The following is a 23,464-nucleotide window of genomic DNA, read 5'->3' on the forward strand; positions in this document are numbered from 1 at the left end:
CTTGAGGCAAAGAGTTGTACTAAAATGGTGCTACACCAGAAGGCCATTGTGGAAAATATGTTGAAAAAATTCCCATCAGACAACACTAGCGGCATTGGGCAAGCTTTCTTGCCCAACTAAGGAGGAGAGGTGAACGAGATCCACACCAGGTTCAGCAAAGGCAGGGGTTCACTATCAAAGGCCTTGGTCAATTTCATTACACCCATCCAGCATCCAGGCCCTGAAGACTGGGTACTTTTGACAAGGAAAGAAAAGTTTCTAAAGATGGTCAATCAATTCCTGGCTGACAAAACCAGCTTACTCCCTAATTCCTCTGTGACCTTCAGTTATTGGGTCTCAAGGCTGGACACCTGGCATGAGCTGTCTCTCTATGCCTAGGAGGTGTTATGCTGCCCTGCCACTAGCGTCTTGTCTGAGCGGGTTTTTAGTCCTGCTGGGGGGGGGGAACATAACAGTCAGATGCTTTTGCCTGTCAACAGAAAGTGCTGACAGGCTCACTCTTATAAAAATTAACAAAGCTTGGATTAGCCCAACTTTTCCACACCACCACATGACAGCAGCACATAGTGTTTTTATAGTCCTGCCACTTCTGAGCATAGGATTCTACTTTGCCAGATGCTTTGCAAAATCAACTTCCCCCTCACAGTTGGTAACTCCCGGTGAGGAGAATCTTATCAGAATCTAAGATCCCTTTGAAACAGTATAATGAAAGTAAAACATGCGACCCTATAATACTTAGGGAGATCTTCTGATTTGCTAATACATACATTTGTGAAAAATTTTGTAATTTCATCTACTGTCACTTTCTATGGTTTTCTCATAATTGATAATTCCTCTTTAAACCACAGATTAGAATAAAAATGTTATTATATTTTACATTTGGCAAAAAACAGCCGAATGGCTTTTATTAGCCAGCAGAAGTTTTCTTTCTAGTACCCAAAGCTTTAATGGATCTGTGACATTCTGGACACAGTCTTATTATGGGTATGTACAGGCACAAAGTGATGGACTGATACAGAGGCTATTCTGTAGCACTACATCTACTACATCAAGACTTTGAAATTGCAGTGAAAGCTGATTATGAGGGATTAATGCTCATTTAAATGGTATTCAATAACACAGCATGAACATTATCTTACAATAACCCCAAGGCTTTGCAGTTTGTGACCACGCTGAATGTTTCTTTTTCTGATCCCTGATTTCCCTGGAATGATGTTATTACTGGTAAACTACTCAGTGAAATCTAAGCAGATTTTTATGCACGCACAAGTCTATTTCAAATACATAAGATGGTCAACAGTTTTCAAGTAATCTAGTTTACTGTATAGAGAGGTTAAAGTACACATAATTATATCTCATGAAATTTGCCTGTGTTTTAGGATTTAGAAGGTGGGAAGACTGAACAGTGGCCTTTACCAATAGATTATTTGGCAATTTTTAGACAAAAAGGAGAAACAAACCCTGAGCTCCTCTGATTCGGCCACTCTTTTCTATTTTGCACTGCATCACTCCATTGTAGAGATGCTTACGTATGTTGCTTTTGGAGCTCAGAACGTATAATTTCTGCTTGTAGACCAACTGAACATTTCTTCAGAGTTTTCTCTGGGGCATGCACTTTCACTTCTTCCTGCCTCTCCCAACTTTGAGTTTCTTCAACGTCTTCTATGGATAATGTGCTATAACCGCTCCCTCCCAGAAGCTGCCAATCACAGCTCACTGTCTGCTCACTGCCTGAGCATGCAAAAAAAAATAGGCCTTATTAAAGGTCCTAGATCATGAAAGAATAGATATGAGCTAAAACACCCACTTCCTCCTCCTAAACAAAATGTGAAAATATATATAAAATTGTGCTTCTAGTACAGTAGAATCATCACTTCGCCCATCTTTTGGACTACCCATCAAATTGCACCAACCACATAGCTGTGCTCATAGAATAATTTTAAGCATATGGCAGTAATATCATAGTAGCAATAAAAGTGTGCTATGGAAGTAATAATAATAATATGCCAACTACAACAGTGCCTGTACAAATTGGCAGCCAAAGCAACACACATCTCTTCCATTGTCATGGACTTACATGCAATCAGCCAGTAAAACTAACTATTTTTGTGCCAATTTGAATTCTGAGATGAGCATTGGAGAACTCAAAGATTGATTATTTCTATCAGGATATAGTCAATATGACGGAAATCCTAAACAATTGTTTGACAAGGACTTAGGGAGTCAGAAGAAAACAAAAAGAGGCCTCTAAACTTAATATACCTACCACAAGTATATACGGTAATATGTAACATCAATATAGCCAGGTAACATGGATGCTAAATCAATGTATTATGTTAATGACTGTTAGAACCCTCCTGTTAGTTTTTTTCTATTTTGTGGTCACGTGACCTGTTGCCTATTTATTCCAGCTCCGCCCTCCAGGCTTTTCTGGACTGCAGTGTTACTTTGACTCTTAATCTAGCCAGGCGCTTTGTACCTATCTCTATAGTTTGATTGGTCCTTGGACCTCTAAGTACTTTTAGTCTGTTTGTCTTTTTGCTCCGCTACAACTTCTGCTAGGAGGTGTCCAATTTTGTCCCAGTCCTTAGTACTTTTAGGGACCCCTCCCTTATATCTATAGGTCTGCGTTCAGACTAGCTGAGGACGAAAGGCAGGTCTGTTCACAAGGAACAGGTTGCCCGCTGCATTGAAGGGAATCAGTTTAGTCCTATTGTAGGGACAGTTTTCCTTTCTTTCCTTAGTTCTTGTAGCAGATCATAACAGTAGCATTTATTACAATCGAGCTAAAGAAGAAGAAAACTTGCCATAGAAGCCCCTGTAATGTACACAGCAGGTAACCTGTAAAAAATGTCATATAATACATATCTTAATATAAATGCCACGCTATGGTGCTAACACTGATGTGAATGCCGATCCATGCAATGCCCGCATGATAAAGTTGAACAAGGCTAGTGGTGATGTAGCAAGTATTTATATGGGGAAGAAAAGTTAAATATACTTTAAATTTCAGGCAAAGAAATAAATTATTAGAAACTTCTAGTCAAGATTATTTTTTTTCCATTTATTATCAACTTTGGAATGCAACAAAGAGCTTGAGGTCATCAATCAACTAATTTCACAGTTTTAAAGAAATAACAATATACTATAGTTAGAGTGGCACACTTTTAGTTTAACAATATACTACTTCTAAGTTTTGGTGATGTCCCTGGTTAGTTATAACACAGTGGGTACGGAAAGTATTCAGACCCCTTTAAATTGTTCACTCCTTGTTTCATTGCAGCCATTAGGTAAATTCTAAAAAATTTTATTTTTTTCTCATTAAAGTACACTCTGCACCGCATCTTGACTGGAAAAAAAACAGAAATGTAGAAATTTTTGCAAATTTATTAAAAAAGAAAAACATGGTCATAAGTATTCAGACCCTTTGCTCGGACACTCATATTTAAGTCACATGCTGTCCATTTCCTTGTGATCCTCCTTGAGATGGTTCTACTCCTCCATTGGAGTCCAGCTGTGTTTAATTAAACTGATAGGACTTGGTTTGGAAAGGCACACACCGGTCTACATAAGACCTCACAGCCCTCAGTGCATGTCAGACCAAATGAGAATCATGAGCTCAAAGGAACTGCCCAAGGAGTTCAGAGACAGAATTGTGGCAAGGCACAGATCTCGCTAAGGTTATAAAAGAATTTCTGCATTACTCAAGGTTCCTAAGAGCACAGTGGCCTCCATAATCCTTAAATGGAAGAAGTTTGGGACCACCAGAAGTCTTCCTAGACCTGGCCGTCTAGCCAAATCGTGGGAGAAGAGCCTTGGTGAGAGAGGTAAAGAAGAACCCCAAGATCACTGTGGCTGAGCTCCAGAGATGCAATAGGAAGATGGGAGAAAGTTCCAAAAAGTCAACTATCACTGCAGCCTTCCACCAGTCGGGCCTTTATGGCAGAGTGGCCGGACGGAAGCCTCTACTCATTGCAAGACATATGAAAGCCCACATAGAGTTTGCTCAAAAACACATGAAGGACTCCCAGACTATGAGAAATAAGATTCTCTGGTCTAATGAGACGAAGATGAAACTTTTTGATGATAATTATAAGCGGTATGTGTGGAGAAACCAGGCACTGCTCATCACCTGCCCAATACAATCCCAACAGTGAAACATGGTGGTGGCAGCATCATGCTATGGGGGTGTTTTTCAGCTGCAGAGACAGGACAACTGGTTGCAACTGAAGGAAACATGAATGCGGCCAAGTACAGAGATATCCTGGATGAAAATCTCTTCCAGAGTGCTCTGGACTTCAGACTTGGGCAAAGGTTCACTTTCCAACAAGGTAATGACCCTAAGCACACAGCTAAGATAACAAAGGAATGGCTTCAGAGCAACTCTGTGACCATTCTTGACTGGCCCAGCCAGAGCCCTGATCTAAACCCAATTGAACATCTCTGAAGAGACCTGAAAATGGCTGTCCACCAACGTTTACCATCCAACCTGACAGAACTGGAGAGGATCTGCAAGGAAGAATGGCAGAGGATCCCCAAATCCAGGTGTGAAAAACTTTTTGCATCATTCCTAATAAGACTCATGGCTGTACGAGCTCAAAAGGGTGCTTCAACTCAATACTGAGCAAAGGATCTGAGTACCTATGACCATGTGATATTTCAGTTTTTCTTTTTTAATAAATTTGCAAAAATTTCTACATTTCTGTTTTTTTTCAGTCAAGATGGGGTGCAGATTGTACTTTAATGAGAAAAAAATGAACTTTTTAGAATTTACCAAATGGCTGCATTAAAACAAAGAGTGAAAAATTTAAAGGGGTCTGAATACTTTCCGTACCCACTGTACTTTTTAGTCTTTTCCTAGATCGTAAACTAATATTTTTCTGATAATTTCAACCTGTCCAATGCCCTCCTTATGTTAGACACATTGCACTTTTAATTTGTTTAATATTTCATTTTATTGGACATTACAGATGCAAATGTAAAATTGTTATGCTAATTAAATGTTCATTTAATTAGTTTCAGTGGTGACTCCACTCCTGCAGAGTCAATGATCAAAGAATGGCTTCCAGACAAGTGTGCACAACTTACCGTTGCATTAACCTGAAGTTGGTATGCCACAGTGGTTTCATAGTCCAATGGACTGATGACAGTCACAATGCCCCGGGACCTGTCAATAGCAAAAACACTGGAGGAAGGCTGAATGGAATATAAGACGCTTCCACCTGTTCCCTGGTCAGGATCTGTAGCATTCACAATATAAATTGGAGTTCCCACTGGTGTGTTCTGAAAGAGAGGAAACATATACAGTGTGAAATTAACAGATGGAAATGAACTAATCCACTCAAACGGTTCAAGACAAATAAACTGACCCTGTTACTGTGTAATGTTATCCAGAATGTTTTATTACTCCATTGGCAGCAAATCACCTCATTTTATTCTTAGTTTATTCTCAGCACTGAAAATAAGCATCGTTGCCTGGGATACTGATCCTGACTGCATTACAGGGAATACATTATTAAAAAAATGTATATGCTTATTTACCTAAGAAAACCACTGTAATTAGTGTCATTCCAAGTTTGACATTGGTGCCTGCTTGGCAATAATTAAACCAATGACGGCAGTTTTTACCCCTCAATAAAGCAATTATGGTCTAAAACATAATTATTGGGAATCTATTAAAAGCCATCACAGAATGGAAGGAAAAACAAACTTCAACTTTTATCCAAGAAATGTTCAAAGAAGGACATGGGCATTAATACATATTATGTACTCTTAAATATTAGGTTATCCCCTGTGTGTGGCATAGGGAATAACTCAATAATTACTTGGTGTTCAAATGCTGGGACCCCCTCCACAATGCTAAGATCAGGGCTCTGGATCCAGAAATCTATGTTCTGCCGAGTTTCATCTTGAATAGAGCAAAGGTGCATATGTTCCATCTACACTGTTTCATTGTCTATGGAACGGCAAAAAAAAGCAAAGCACAGAGTCCGGTTCCCTGGTTTTAGAGCTCCAATCTCAGGATCACAGGAGGTGCCAGCTGTTGGACCCCAAGCAATCAGTAAGTTATTCCTTGTCCTACAGATAGTGGATAACTTAATATTTTTGCAATAACTCTTTAAAGAAGAAATTACATATGATAGATACTGTAGATAGACAGACAGATACATACATACATACATACAAAAGAATATAGCAGCACTCTGTAAACACTAAGGTATATCCAGACATTGAATGTTTGAAATTTGGACTGCATTACTGCATTAATACTATTTAGAAGATAATTTAAAAAATGAAGCTGCTTAGCCTATACATTGGACAATTTATGCTCTAAGTACTTTAATTGTACCTTTTCATTTTACGAACTGATTGTGTCGCTGTTAGAGGTAACACCCTGCGCTGATTGATATAACTGATGTACCATATATTCCATTATGCTCCCTACTTCTTCCCAACTAATACGCTTGATGGAGGCAAAGGAAGACAATTATGGCATGTGCTTGGTAGTACTATTGCACAAATGACTAGTGCCAGTGATGGTGGTGCTTCTGCCGCTTCTAGTGGCTCCCACATTTTTAACCATTGTATGGGGTTTTTCTTTTACACTATCTAGTCAATTGCCATTGCAACTTTTTCTTTTACCAACACTTTTGACAATCTTTTCAACCCCAATTTATAAACCCTTCCCAAAAATGACACAATAAAGAATTTTTAGCTAAGTATGTAAAAACACAGAAAGCAAAATGTGGCAAGAGGCCATAATATAGGTGTGGCTACATGACCAAAAAGCCAGAACCTGCCACATAGAGCTTTATTATTGTGGCAGGTATAAATGGAAAACATATGTGTGAAAAGAAATAGTTTGCGACACCTAGTGAGGCAGATAGTTGCAGCTAAATGCCTGGATTTGGGGGAATTTTGTTTTGCATTTTTAAAAAACAATTATACCTCCTTCACAAAAACGATTTCAGGAGAAATGCAAAAACTCAAAATAGTCAACACTGTAACACTGATTTCAGATTCTTTTCTATAAAAAAAATATTGTGCTGTCTTGCTTTTGCTTTTTAGTGCATTAAGAAAGAAGAAAAAAATTGTAACTGTAATTAAAATGAAGCAGGACAGATGCCATATTACTGATTCTGAGTCTGGCATTTCGGCTGCTATAAATAGAGATGGGCAAATTTATTTGTGTGGAATTGAATTCTCATATTTTATATTTTTTTTATATTTAGCTTTGCACAAATGTAGCAAAACGGTACAAAACTGGCTGAAAATTTGCTGAGCTACAGAGAGTAATGTAATTATTTTTGGATTCTCTATTATGTACTAATGTTACATTTATCATTATATTTTTTTCTACATAGAAAGAATTCTGGAGTATAAATAATTACATTCTATGTATCTATTCTAATTTTGTTATGCTATGTATCTACTCTCATTTTCTAATCTTCTAAATCACTATCTTAAAATTTTATTTTTTTGTCATTAGTTTACATAATCAGTTGGCTATATACCATATTTTTCAGACAATAAGACGTACTATTTTCCCCCCACACTTAGGAGGAAAATGCGGGTGCATCTTATAGTCCGATTGTAGCTTAATGGGGGTGGCGGCGGTGGAGCAGGGTCGCCGTTATTTGAAGCCAGCGCCGGCAGGAGTGGGGTAATGCTGCGGGCCCTGGATTAAGAGAAGGGTGCGTTCCGGCGATTCGAGGCAGGAGTGAATTGCTGCTGCACACATTGACCTCATGGTGGGTGTCAGGAAAATGGCGCCAGTTGTGGGATCATGCGCAGATCAATGAAAAGCCAAGATCTCAATCTGTACATGCGCTGACAATGGCACCATTGCGATGAAGCCCACCGCAAGGACAATGTGCATAGTGGGGACTCTGCTCCTGCCTAGCATCACCGGAACACCCCCCTCCTTCTAGCCCAGGGCCTGCAGCATCGCCCCACTCCTGCTTTCAAATGTTGTAAATGTGACCCTTCTCCTGAAGTTTTGAGGTCCCATATCACTACTTTCAGCAATGAGTGGACTCAGCCTTTCTATGTGTTGAATGACCATGCAATCATTTGAGGAGACCAGGATATAATATTATGTGCAAAGGTGCAACTTTGGGTATTCTAGTTGACTGCTGGGAGAACTAGTTCAAGAAGGAGTTGTGAACTTAAAGTAGTTTTCCCCACAACAGACATTAATGACTTGTACACAGAATAGATAATAATGAATGCCTGCTCACTGGGAGCACACTTCTGGAATCCTCTTGATTACTAGAACAAGAAGAAATCTTAGTATTTAGGAATTTCGATGCCTCTAAATACAAACAAGAGCGTACTCGATCACTGACAGCAAACATGTCTTGAAAATGGTAGAATTGAACAAATTGTATTTGAGAGTTGAATGACACTGTAAAATACTATTTACAAAAAAAAAAAAGAAAACCAATTTAAAGATAAAACAAGCCCAACAAGATATAAAGAGCTTGATTAAAGATATAAAGCTGCTTCCTCTAAACATTTTTCATCAAAACTCAAGTAACAATGTGACTTTTTAGTTATATTTCTAACAAAGATTTTTATAAACCCGCTGTCTTCGGAGAACTTCATTAAAATGAAGTTGTTCACTGAATAGCAGTATGCCATTACATTGACGATTCCTCCAGAAACAGTAGGAATGATCACTATTAGCTTGTCAATGTTGAGTGCAACTGCAGGAAAGAATGAGGAACCTGAATGGAAGTGCAAATACAGTGAATGAAAAGGGACAATATGAATACTGATTTTCAGGGGTGCTACATGTAGATATAAAGAACTTTTTTTTCCAAGTCAGAGTAATTAAAACACAAAAAGAGAAATCAGCATGATATGAGCTCCGCATTGACCAAACAAAATGGCCTAGCAGCCAATTTTCATATCACAATGACAACTGTATTTGGATCCACATTTGAAAAGTTAATCATTCCAGAGAATGGAACTAAATATATAATAGTACAGCAATGTAAAATGTAAAAGAAATGTTATAAAAATAAAAGAAATGTTATATAAGGGCTTTCAGTTGAATAATACATAGCATTGTATTTTGTGCAATGTCAAGCAACAAAGCTCTTAATTACAGTGATTTAATAAATCATCATTTAGAAAACTGAGCACCTTTGCAAGAACAGAAAAATAATATTACACTCCCACACAAATACTCATATAGGTGCATTAAAGGATTAGTGTCTAGTAATTTACAGTACATAATCAATAGGGAATCCCAGGGGAGCACATAAACCTCATTAGACAATGCTAGCATTCCTATTGCTAATATTCTGTGTTTGTGTTCTCGTTCTAAAGTTAATGAATTTATTTTCTCACATTATACTATCAGTTGCACTTCATGTCCTGTGAGATATTGCATTACATTTCACTAGCCATGGATATCCATTTTTATCTATTCCACCATGGCATTTGTTTGTTTTTTTCTTGCTGTAATGGGGGAATCCTGTAAATGTCATACATACATGCGAGAATGACACACGCCAGCAATTTTCAGAAAAAGATTTGCTGTCATTGCAAATCTGAGCGAGGACACATCATATGAATACATCCTGGTACATGTAGCCTTAAGGCTGGTACATATGAACATTATATATTCTGTTCTGTCATGCCAGGTATAAATCCATTACATTATTTACACTATCTGTGCTAGATGGACCACATTGTCTTATAATAGGGTCCATCAAATTTGTGGGGTCTGTCATTTTACAAAAAAATAATGCAGCAGGCAGCACCTATTATTCCAGTAAAAGAACAGAATCTGTGATGGAGCCTTCCGAGGGATGCTCAAACATAGATGTAGTTGGAGTCTCAATAATACGTAAAGGACTAGCTTGATTAATTATAGTTTGGGTTAGATTGGAGCTGTCCAATCTTCATGGTGTTAGAAGCAACTTTACCATTTTTTGTGGGATACATTTTGCTTCAAGGATATCAGATAAACTGCTCATCATAGGAGCTATAAAATTTATGACTGATACACAATTTATAAATGATTAACACAAACTATGAAAATATCTGCTGGCAGTGCTAAATTGGCACCCAAAAAACTCCCACAAATGTGGGCCATTGATTGAAAACAATACTTGTTATTTTGCACACCCAAATTTTTTTTCTAATAGATACACTCAATTCAAGACCATGTTGCAAAAATAAGTATACCTCAATGAAAGGTCTTAGAAGCAAATCTAAAGTTTAGACCACAAAATTCTAATTAACAAGAATATAACCACTGGTAAGTCTAATTATTCATTAAACAGGTTTCCATCAGTTGGTTGATTATAGAAGGGCATTACTTAATGAAGAAAACTCTTTCCCATTTCATGCTGTTACAATGGCACCACATGGAAGAGAAATGTCACAAACCCGAGAAAGAAAATAATTCTTTATACAAGGTAAGTTTAGACTACAAGAAAATTAGAAAAGCTTTACTTATCAAACATAATTCTGTAGCAAAAATAATACACAAATCCACAGTGATGGAACTGAAACCATCTCACAGAGATGTTCAGGCCAAGTACAGAAGTTGACATCTAAATAGGAGCGTCTTTTGATGAGAAGGGTTAAAGAAAATCTACATGCAAGTTCACTGCAGTTAGCAACAGTAGAAAGCTAATCCAGGGTGAGTGTTTCCAGAGACACAATATGGATCACACTGCAGAGGAATGGCATGCATGTATGCCATCCACGAAGGAAGCCTCTTCTGAAGCCCATGTAAAAAAAAGTCAATCTAAAATTTGACAGGGCCCATAATGAAAATATGAAGAATACTGGGACTTTATTCACTGGAGGAATGAGATTAATATAAATGTTTTTGGAACTGATGTTTTAAAAACTAAATGACTTTGCAAAGGTGAATGAAACATGGTGGTAGTAGTCTGCATGAGTGCTGCTGGTGTCGGGTGCTACATTTCATTGATGGTTTCATGAATTTATAGATGTGCTACTTTATATTGAAAGAAAAGATGCTACCATCACTCCATGCCCTTGGTAGACGTGCACTTTTCCAACATGACAATGATCAAAAATCAAAAAAATCTTAAGCCACTGTTGCATTTCTGAAGAACAGGATGAAAGTGATTCAGTGGCTAAATGTTTCCTGATCTCAACCCAACTGAACACCTAAGAGGAATTCTGAAGACAAGTTGAGAATTACTCTCCATCCAACATCCAGGCTCTACAAGAGGTTGTTCGTGAAGAATGGAAAAAGAGACTATGCACTATGTCACTAATTTGTGGATTCCATGTCTAGAAGACTTGGTCCTGCACTTAAAAATCACGGAGGTCATACAAAATACTAAATGTAGTAGTTTTTTATGTGGAGTGTATTCATTTTTGCATCAACTAATTCAAGTAAAATTGAAGATTTTGTAAAGAAAGTTATTATTAACCTTACATTCATATTGCGGGTTGAAAACATTTTCTATGAAATTTGTTTTGTCAAAATTTAGGAAATTGTTCTTGTGTTCAGTGAGATATTGACTAAATATTCAATCTCTTTATTTTTCTAACCATTTTCCTACCATTTGATATACAAAAAATAAATATAATATATTAAAGATAGTGTGAGATAAAATAAAGCTTAAACATAAGAGAACCTTTATCTGTTTCATAATGAAATCATAATTGGAAGAAGTTAAGCCAAAAACAGTAATAACCATTACCATAATAATTCAGTAGATACTTGTTACATATATTATAAAGGTTACACTGTGGCCAAATTCTCAGTCTGTTGGAGAGTAAACTTTTAGATAGCAGCAAAGAACAAAAACAAAACCCTTCATGTTCTACAGTAAGTATTGATTGCAGGAACTAAGTGCTCTCAAACCCTAGAGGATTGCATTTCACCTGGGAAGAGCATGATGGAGACATCACTTTCCAGGTAACTGTGGCGTTACACAAATCAGAAGCTCTGTAGTCCTAATAAGACATTGATTCTTTACGCTTGGGGGTTCATCAGGCTGACTCTAAGAAGAATGGCACTGGCAATACATGGAGACTGGCGAGCACTACATTATCAAATACTAATACGGATACACTTGTTTTATCAAAGCCTTACAGTAGTATACATTGATTTTATTGTACCGCATTGAATAAAACCTGCTTTTCCATTTGAGAATGTTCAATGGAACTTCTAAGTGAAATAGACAAATATTGGGTCAATGATTGGGGCATACTGTGCTTAGCATACATTAGTAATTCCTACTTTAGTCTCTGTTCACATCATGTTTAGGGTTCTTCTACAAGCATGTCGATTAGTCCTTGTTAACCCTGCGTTAATAACCATTGAAGCCATTTAGACCAGCATGATAGATGCAGTTTGCTTGTTAATGCCTGATCACTGGCATGCTTGTACACTGATTTACACTAGGTAAGGATTAGGAAGGTTCAACTTTCTCGTAAAGGTTTGTTCATCAGTTAATGTGAGTAAAGAGTGACTTTTTTCCTTTGTTTTATTAGTATCCTTTTCCTGTAAAATGTAATAGCAAAGTAAACTCTATTATTCCATTGAAGAAAAACCATATAATACATAGCATACATTATATTATTTTACAGTGGAAAACTAATGTATCATAAGCTTCATAATTCCATCAAGGGTATGCAAGGGAGATCCTCCAGAATTATAGCTCAAAAATAGGCTTTTAGAGTTTTTGTGTTGCATGCAGTTTTTGCTCTGGATTGTGCTGTTGATTTTATCCCTATATTGCAAAATTCATAGTAGAAATCTTCATTTCTCCAGTATATTAAAGGAGTTGTCTTACAGTAAAGTACAATTTTTTTAAATGCATGAATTAATTAAAAATAATAAACGTAGGCATACTCGCCTTCCAGCATTCCCATAGATCCAACATCCATTGATGTGTTTTCTAGTCATTTGTCCACTGCAGCCAATTTAAGGCGGCAGCAGTGCTAGGACTTCCGTACAGGATAGAGATGGCTTCCTGAGCTGGGGGAGACCAGCAGAGAACTCTAGACTGGCCTGTGCTTGATCTGCATGCTGCTGGAAGGTAAGTTTGCCTCTATTTATCAATATGTATCAATCCATGCATAAAATATTATTTCATTATCTGACAACCCCTTTAAGCATGCTGTGGATTTGAAAATCGGCAACATGTATCTTTTTCTTTATAGAATTCTCTGCTACTTGTGGATGGCATTCGCAAACTCCATCCACATGTATTGTAATTTATTGCAGACTTGGCTGCAGAATTTGAATCACAATTTCACAACAAATTGGTCACATCTAAACTTGGCCATAATATAATGAGAAAAGAGCATTATGAGCAATAATTAGTATGTAGTAAATCATTTATCTAAAAACATGTGTGGAAGAAGATTTCTGTTATTAAAGAGAACATGTCAGCATTATTTTGTAATGTAATGACTTGGCTTTAATGTAGCTGTTATACTGATTACATTGATAATTTTGGTGAAGAAATCCGCTCTTTTCTTGTTTATTTAGGATTTGAAGTTTTTTCCTAATGAGATTTTTGTGCACAAGGACGGGACTGTGGGTAGGGTCTTCTCTTCCTGCCTCCGTTACTTCACTGACAGGCATTGATTTTTCAGTGACCTGTCTACTGTTTGAAATTTAACGCGGCTGCCATCATTGTGCAGTTTGAGTTCACGACTCAATGAAGACTGAATCCACTGCCTCCCTGCTCTGCAATACCTATCTACTGCAATCCAATTCAATCCTATCCTATGCTTACAATTCCTGCCTGAGGCCAGTAGCAGGTGATAATTGGTGGCTGTAGGCTTATGCCAGTTGTAAGATGCATTTTACTCCAGCACGCCCATTATTAAGACTGGCATTCTGCCTGTTTAAGGTGTTTCCTGGTCCACTTATTTGCCTGCTGTCCTGAATATATTTCTGTCCTGGTCTTTGCTGATTTATGAACCATCCACCAAGTCCTGCCTACTGTGCCATCTCCTCAAGTCTGTTTTGCTTGACCAGACCTATAGCTTAGGGCTCTTTCACACATCAATCAACAAAAAAACGGACCAAGTTTCATCAGTATTTTTGATCAGTGGTAGTTAAAGGAAATGCAGCACAGGCAACTGAAAGAGGGGATGCACTCCTCTATGGACTTGATCCAACAGGGACCAATAGTCAAAAAATATGAAGAGTGAGGCAGCACATCCAGTGAAATGAACCATTTATTCACCCATTCCATTCATAATTTTTCCTCTGATTAATAAAATGCTGATAGAAGCTTTTCAAGCTTCTTCTATCAAATAATCCCTGAAACACAGACCGCACACACATGGTATCCATGTGCTGTCCACTTTTTTCACGAATTCATAGACTTGCATTGGTGAGTTTGATCTCAAACTTAGATCAGTATTGGAGATGACTGCATGTTTGTGCGGACCATTCGGTCTCAGGAAAAAGAAAACAACATTTGATCTATCCATAGACTACCACAAGTAAAAGTGCTATCCATGAAAAACATGGATTGCATACATCTGAAATTATTTGTTGTCTGAAGGAGCTGTCAGACAATCCACCTCACTAGGTGAGCCCACAACATGCAGTTTATTCATTGCTAGATGCTAGTACATATTCGGGCTCGGACTGGCCCACAGGTGAAGAGGTGAATTACACAGTGGGGCCCTGAGAAGGAGTAGGCTCATGCTACCTATGTAAGCAGTGCTCATATATTTAATTCACTAATTTCATCCAGAGGGGGCATTAAATCATTCACTAAGCAAACTACCCAGTTTATTATTAATTTGAAACATAAGTAAATTTGCGTACAAGGTTTAGGTTACTTATATATGTAAAAAAGTGGGCCCCAGGAATCAATATTACTGGTTGGTCGTGGTTACCTCAGTCCAACACTGAATATACTTATATGAATTCTTCATACTGATAGATATTATGTGTATGGTTTAGTATTTGCTGGATGCTTTTGGTATGGGAAATGGGAGGGCGCTGTCATAGAAAATATAAAGATCACTAAAGCCACTGCAGTGAAGGGACATTCACTCCCTATCCCTCCTCTCCTCTCTCTTTTCAATAGGACAAGAGCTGGCAATCTAGCTGACAATCTTAGAAATAGACTTGTGCAATGGGCATAAAGAAGTAGGAAATTAAAATACGAGAAGTCCTTTTGAATCCCAAGTGCAAATGAGGATGTATTTTGTGTGAAAGACTGAGATGTACAGAATAGGCAGGAAAGGCCTCTTAAGTTTTGAAAGGAATGAAGTGAATATCTAACACCTCTTAGATATAGATAGCTATTGTTCATCCAGGATGCACATTCCCTTCATCAACACATCTCTGGCAAATGCTGAGGCACCAAAATAAAATGATGAATATTGGCGTTTGTATAAATCTGATAGTGATGGGACATACATTTTCAGCATCAGGGCAAATTTTCTCATAACTGACTCCTGCCTATAAGCCCCAAATCAATAATAGCCAGATAACTGACACCAGCCATGGCATGTTTGGTCTCTGGGGAAAGGTAAAATCACGATGAAATATATGGCAACAATCTTGAACTTCTGCACTCATCAGGAGTGAAGTTATCGCATAAGCTGAGGATTTCATAAAATCCTGAAGGGCTGAGAACAACCCACAACCCGGCCCACGTGAGGTCATCAAGGAGGTGTGAGGATGTAGGTGCTGATAAAAGGTCAAGTCAAATTATGATCTGGGTTCCTGAAGAGAGATACACATCATGTATGCAAGAATCTCGTTCAATGAACGTCCCCAATCAAAGTGTTCTTCTTCAGCTAAGATGACTTACCTCTGTGAGTGGCATAGTGAGTTTCTTTTTCATTTTTATTTTATGTAACTGTATATGCTGTATTGTTTTGTCCCCTTTGTAAAATCTTTTGTTTATTTTTTTTATAAACACTGCCTATCGTTCTGGATTATATATAACATGTAATAATTCTGTTCCTTTTGTTCTGTAAACCGCGCCTCGAAGCCATACGTTACCTATGAAGCATCCAGTCTGCCTGTAAAAATGACTGGTGGTGGCAGCGAGTTCTATATATCAACGAGGTGTATATATCAAAAGGCTCACTGTTAGTTTTCCGATAACTGGCCTATTAGTGGAAACAGCCTGCGGCCTCCTCAGTTAATCGTCAGTCAATTGAGTAATTGTCCAGACGATAGGGGGGAGCAGAGAGCTGTTCACTCTAAAGATAACAGCTGGTTCAATAATGACCCCCCGGGCTGCGATCCTTGACAGGCGCCATCTAAGGGGGATATCCAGGACCTAAAAAAAAGGCATGTAGTTGCTAACAGAGGCAACTACCTGTCTGTTGTACCTGGTGCCGATTACTGACTGCTCCTGCCAGAGGTTAAGGTGCTCCCTGTCAACAGAGAGGCAGTTTTTTTTCCTGTTGACAGGGAGGGACAACTGATGTCATGTTGATTGACATCTCTCTGCAACCTAATTGGGGGAAGCCACCTGTCTATCAGCATGACACCAGTTGTCCCATCCTGTCAACAGCTACAACTACATGCCTTTTTTTAAACTCCCAGATATCCCCTTTAAAATTTTGTCTCAGGCAGCAAAAAAGCTAGACTTGACTTGATCCTGCCTCTGTTCACCATGCAACGTAGTATAATAAAACCCAACATTAGCCAGAGTAATGAAGACACAATAATACAAGATGTTTGGTGAATATAATGTAGCTGCTGATAGTTGCCCGGCATCACTCAACCCAATTTTTCCATGAAAGGAAAATCACAGGGTTTTTGATGAATAAGCTGCACGGCATATAAATTACAAGCCACATCCACATCTTATAATATATCACGAAGGACAGATAAAGTTTGCAGGGGTTTGGTAAATAAAGCAAAGAACTAGACTCAGTTACTAAATAGAGGGGATTGGTGTTGGTTAACTCATATCTGTACAAAGATGGCCATAAATGTACACATGCCCCATTCAGCCAGAGAGGTTTTTCTAACAATAAAAAGGAAAAAAAAAGGAAATTATTAGCATACATCAGATATTTGCCATCAAATGCTTTTGAAATGAGCTGACATTTTATGCCTCACAAATAGCTTTGGTATAGCCTGTCCAGTATAGTAAATGGTCTTCAAAACAAAATATATGAATTACTCAAACTTCAGTTACAATAGTGTATTGTACTTATCAAACACTATATTGCAGCTAATTCTCTTCCTTCCCAGTGAGCTCAACAGAGAAAGGCAAGCGCATTGTCAGGAGCTCATTTTTCCAGTTGAACCTTTGACAATAAATCTTTTACTATAGGCGTCACTGATTTATTTGCATGCGATAGGATAAAAATCATTTGCATCACTATTTTAGTACATGCATATATTGATGTAAGCTGTATATGGTTTGATAAATCAAATGCAAAACTTAGATCAAGATCTCATCATATATGATCTTGATGTATGGCCTACATTATATCCTCAGTTGGTACACATAATAATGCTCATGCTTGCACACCTCATCCTAGTTCTCTAACAGGATGAAAAAAATGTAAAAGCAGGGCAACTGTAATGTGAATTCTCAAGCTTGGGACATTTCTCCTTTCCTACTTTATTATAAATATTCTTTTTTTCGAGCTCATCTTTACAACCACTATGTCATTAAAGGGATTGCCGCAAGTTCATAAATGAGTAAAATTGTAAGTGCTTACAAAAACAAGCAACTATGTAATTTACTGCTTATTTACAATCATCTCTGCTTTTGAGAACAGAAGGATTTTTAATTCAATAGGTTACATCTCATTGCTAAGGTTGCCGGCCACCTTGCAGTCCTAGCCTGGATGGTTAGCAATGCAAAGGGTTTGAGACACGAGCAAGTACTATGGTTCACAGCTTACCCGCGCCACTCTAAAGCTGGCTGAATCTATGGATCCAGACAGCTTCAGTTTCCCTGTGTTTCTCACATGCTATAGAAGCAAAGCTGCCTCTGCTAGAAGCCTGGCAGAGTGCACAGATCTGACCAGGAAACTGTCTATCCACAGGAGCGAACCGTCTGCAGCAAAGAAGGAAGTTAGAAGCCGAAAACAGTGCACAACTGAAGCTTTAGTCATCCTCTTTAAGGACCTAAAAAAATGCAAGAGCACAATATGGTCTTATCCAATTTAATAATTGGTAAAGAAGTGTTAAAAACTGCTCACCTAGTAGGGTTGTGTGGGACACAACACCTGTAAAGCATGGACTCTAGATGCTGCAGCTTCCTAGGGATATGTCAGAGATAGATGCTGGGAAAGGAAGTTTTTCTGCGCTCTCTGGAGTCACGACAAACCATTAGTATGGATAAAAATGTAGGTTTTATTGTCCACGCGTTTCAGAGTCCACCGACTCCTTCCTCAGGACTACCATACATAACAATGAGGTAATCAACACATATGACATTTTAGAATTTTCTTTGTATTTCTGTCATGTATGTTGGTTGGAGAGCAGATAATGCTTCCAGTCACTTAGCCACCACCACCCTGTCTTCCACACGGTCAAGTCATATTCCTCATCCTGATCCTCCTTCCTCCCACCATGCCGAGTGCTCGGAGACAACTGATCCCACACTTGGACACTCTGAAGAGCTGTTGACTTTTCCATTTATAGATTCAGGCCTCTCGCCTGGTCCACATGAAGCGCCAGGGCAAGAGGAGATCGCATGTAGCGATGCCCTAATATTTGAGCAGCCACGGTCACACAAAGTCGACGGTGGGAAAGTGTCACATGAGGTGGACGATGATGAGACACAACTGCCAGAAAGTCAGGAGGAGGACCAGGGTGTGGAAGTGGAAGACGATGTGGTAGATGATATAGTAACTGACCCAATATGGCAGGAGAACATGCAGAGGGAGGACAGCAGCACACAGGGGGTGGGAGGCAGAGCACCCCAACAGGCAGGAAGAAGCAGTGTGGTGGCCGCAGACAGAATGCAGGCAACCGTTCCCCATAATACCAACACGAAGGAAGTTGCCAGTACAGCTGTTAAGTCTTCCCAAGTCTGGTTGTTTTTTAAAGACTCTGCTGATAACCCCAAAAAGGCTATTTGCACCACATGCCAGGCCATGATCAGCAGGGGTGGCAAAACGACCAGCCTGACCATTGCTAGCATGATCAGGCACATGGCAGCAAAGCGAGACAACCAGCAGACACACAGCCCCCCTAAAAAATAACTTTTATTAATAATCTCTAAAAAGGACCTAAAAGTCCATAGACAAACAACAATAATACTCTAAATGATAGGACATATAGAATCAGGTAATACACCGACCGGGAGGGAATACAAATTAAAGCTGTCCCTGTTATGTCCCTAAATCCTGTCCCTACCTGACAGCGGAGGTTGGCACCCTAATTTGTACTTCGTGGCGCCCCCGCTCAACGTCGGTATCCCTAATGTCCCTACAAGGACCCTTGTCTTAAATTAAACAAAACCATAATAGTGAGAAAGGGTAGAAAAAGTGAACGTATAAGTACAGAAGCCGATAATAAGTCAATGATTATAGATGGCCAAATTCATTTGGTCGGGTAAACATAAATGCTCTAGGGTAGAGGAGCACAGTGCTTGTTTTTCCATAGCCAAATCAAATCAAATAGTAGCCAGAGCAGTCAAATATGGACACATGCTCCACTTTGATAATCCAGCTATATACCTCAAAAGTGGCTCCAAAAGCAGAATCCCACCCAGGTAAATGTCTCCCCATACATCAAATGGGATTTAAGTATTGGTATTTGAAAAAGCATAATATCTATATCAGAGTATCAGGTCCAAACTCTATCTGTCATAGATGTACATAATAGTAGACAGAAAGAAAGACACTTATCATTATTAGTCCCTATACCTTTTCAAATAACTAGAAAATAGTAATCAGAATATAAATATCCATTAGTAAGTAAACAATAGCACTTAACCTTGATGGTCCTTAGTCCCAACAGTCAAAAAATAGATTATCGAAAGAGAGACACTCATCATTGTTAGTCCCTATTCCTTTTCAAAAGACTAGAAAATGGCAATCAGAATATACATTTTCATTAGTAAATAAACAGTAACACTAAACCTTAATGGTCCCCAATTCCAGCAGTCAGAAAGTAGATATCATTAATAAGTAAAAAAATGACACTTATCCTTAGTAGTCCCAACGCGTTTCCCCCTAGTTTCCACCAGGGCTCATCAGGGGATCTGGGGAGGACTTCAATCCCTCACCCCAGATTGCCAGACAATGCATTTGGGTGGGATTCTGCTTTTGGAGCCCCTTTTGAGGTATATAGCTGGATTATCAAAGTGGAGCATGTGTCCATATTTGACTGCTCTGGCTACTATTTGATTTGATTTGGCTATGGAAAAACAAGCACTGTGCTCCTCTACCCTAGAGCATTTATGTTTACCCGACCAAATGAATTTGGCCATCTCTAATCATTGACTTATTATCGGCTTCTGTACTTATACGTTCACTTTTTCTACCCTTTCTCACTATTATGGTTTTGTTTAATTTAAGACAAGGGTCCTTGTAGGGACATTAGGGATACCGACGTTGAGCGGGGGCGCCACGAAGTACAAATTAGGGTGCCAACCTCCGCTGTCAGGTAGGGACAGGATTTACGGACATAACAGGGACAGCTTTAATTTGTATTCCCTCCCGGTCGGTGTATTACCTGATTCTATATGTCCTATCATTTAGAGTATTATTGTTGTTTGTCTATGGACTTTTAGGTCCTTTTTAGAGATTATTAATAAAAGTTATTTTTTAGGGGGGCTGTGTGTCTGCTGGTTGTCTCTATTTATTAGGCCCCTCATGTGATATTTTGTCTAGGTGTATACATGGCAGCAAAGCACCCGACATTGTGGGTCGAACTCCAGGGTCCAGGAACAGTGTCTGCGGGTGGCACCACTGCTTCTTCCGCTGTTGTGCATGCAAGCCAATCCCCTGTCCATGGTGCATGGAAAGATGCCTCCTGCCCTGCACCTGTCGTTGCACACTCTCAAGTAGCAGCATAAGGAAGCACGTCCACATCCTTGTCCCAGGGCAGCGTTCAGTTGTCCATACCCCAGTCCTTGGAATGCAAGCGTAAATACGCAGCCAATGCCCCACAGGCCACAATACTAAATTCCCACATTTTGTGACTGCTTGCGCTCAAAATGTTGCCTTTTAGGCTCGTGGAGATGGAAGCATTCCGCAACTTGATGGCAGCGGCCATCCCTCGGTACTCGGTCCCCAGCCGCCACTATTTCTCCAGGTGTGCCGTCCCCGCATTACACAAGCACGTGTCTCAAAACATTAGCCATGCCCTCAACAACGCAGTTACCAGGTAAGTCCACCTAACCACGGACACGTGGACAAGTGCTTGTGGGCAGGGATGGTACATCTCGCTGACGGCTCACTGGGTTAACATAGAAGCCAGGACCCAGTCGGAACTTGGGACGGAACAAGTCCTCCCAACGCCAAGGATTGCGGGCCCTAGGTCAATCAGGGTTGCCCCCACAGACTACAGCTCCGGCACCTCATCCTCCTCAGCCTCCTCCTCTTCTTCAGCCTCCATCTCTGAAATGACCACATCAGTCACAAGCTGGAAGCACTGCAGCACTGCCTCGGCCAAGGGGCAGCAGGCTGTGCTGAAGCTAATATGCTTAGGTGACAAACCACACAGTACTGAACAGTTGTGAACAGCTCTGAAAGAGCAGGAAGATCTGTGGCTCAAACCGCTGAACCCACAGCAAAGCACGGTCGTGTGTGACAATGGCCGGAACCTGGTGGCAGCTCTGAGGCGAGGCAAGCTCACACAAGGTCTGAGGGAAAAATATGCCAAGTATGCTTAGAAATATTCTCTCCAACAATTCTCCCTTGCTTCTAGGCAAGAATAAAAAGCTGGTAAAAGCTGTATGTACTGGGCTCTGCTGTGTTTATTCTCCCTAATAAAAAAACAATTAAGTTGTTTTGATCCTCTTACACAATACTTCTCAAACTCTGATTCATACCTGAAGAAGTGTTCAAATATTGGTTGCACTGTAACTGCACCAGCCTCTGCTATAATAACATACCTGACTCATTTTATCATGAATCCCACTAGAAAATGAGTTAATATTACAATGAATGTTAAGAGGATGTTTTATCAAAGTCCATTTTTTGTTACACGTAGTGTAGATTTTAAACATTTTTGGTATTTTTTATTTTTTTTCATATGATCTGTACTAAAAAAAATGTAAATCTTGCAATTTTCACCCTGGCCACTAGTGTTATTCTAGACTCACAATCCGCAGGTACATTAGCAGCAATAGACCGAGACACATCCCATCTTTTGTATTGAAGTATCTATTAAGCTTGTTCAATGGTCATTGTTAGTGATGAACGAGCACTAAAATGCTCGGGTGCTCGAAGCTCGGGTCGAGCACATTGGAATACTCGGGTGCTCGACCCGAGCAACGAGCCCAATGTAAGTCTATGGGAAACTCGAGCATTTTTCTGGTGGTGCCCCCCGGCAGTCTGCACAATGTCAAAAATTGCCCAAATCGATGGGAACGGTGCTCAATTAAACATCAGGCAGGCAGAATATATAGGCAGACAGGCAGGCAGGGTGTATAGGAGGGTGCATGAAAAACATAGCAGGGCACTTGGAACACACTAGTGCCCTCCGATTTTCATGCATCCGACAATTTAGAACAGAAAGAATAAAGCATCACACATAGATTAGATAGATAGAAACATCTCAGTCACATATATAATAAGTACAGTGATAGTGATGATTACTGTACTTGTCATTTAGTGTTAAAAAAAAAGGATTTATTAAAAAAAAAAATTGGCGTGGGGTTCCCCGTAATTATAGTCTCTAGCGGAGGTTAAGCAGACGGCTGGGGCAGATGTTTGAAGCCTGGAAAGGGGGTAATACGCACGGAGCTTCCCAGGCTACTAACATCAGCCCCCAGCTGAATACCTAGCCTTTACCGGCTATTAAAATGGGGGGCTCAGCTGCGATCCAGCCTGTCATCTCAATGCCTTCCCAGCGTGGGAGAATTCTCCTGCTCAAGCGCTGAGCGCAGGAGAATTCTCCCACGCTGTCAGTGACGTGCATGAGGTGAGCTGAGTTCATTGGACATAAACTCGGCTCATCTGGATGCCGTCACAGCGAGACACTGAGGAGCACAAGCATGCCTGCGCTTCCCAGTGTCTGTGGCATGGCAAGCTGGATGGCAGCTTTCAGCTGCTATCCAGCCTGTCATGTGAATGTAGCAGAGCTGGAGCCATCCTGGGAACCATGGAAAGGTAAGGATGAGGTTGGTTTATTATTTTACTTTTATTGCAGGAGATCATTGGCTTCAGCTGTAATGGGTGTGATGGTAAGTATGGTTTAATTCAGAACGTTAAAGAATTGTGTGTTTATTTCAATTAAAGGACTTTATTCTGGGTGTTTGTGTTTTTTTCAAACTTTGACTATGGGGTTAGTAATGGGGGTGTCTTATAGACGCCTCTCCATTAC

The 23,464-nt window shown here is 39.5% G+C and overlaps 1 protein-coding gene across 2 annotated transcripts in view; it reads right to left on the reverse strand.

Annotated features, from left to right (window-relative positions):
* Positions 1-23,464, reverse strand: part of CDH23 (cadherin related 23) — a 1,802,240-nt gene that overhangs the window by 1,066,031 nt on the left and 712,745 nt on the right. For both annotated transcript variants that reach the window (XM_073685852.1, XM_073685853.1), the window contains exon 7: positions 5,089-5,283. In XM_073685852.1, coding sequence (XP_073541953.1) covers positions 5,089-5,283 — 195 coding nt within the window. The remainder of the gene's footprint in view (positions 1-5,088; positions 5,284-23,464) is intronic.

Source organism: Phyllobates terribilis, unplaced genomic scaffold, assembly GCF_046119375.1.
Source record: "Phyllobates terribilis strain yellow unplaced genomic scaffold, ASM4611937v1 Scaffold_5__5_contigs__length_657084704, whole genome shotgun sequence".
NCBI classification, from domain to species: Eukaryota; Metazoa; Chordata; class Amphibia; order Anura; family Dendrobatidae; genus Phyllobates; species Phyllobates terribilis.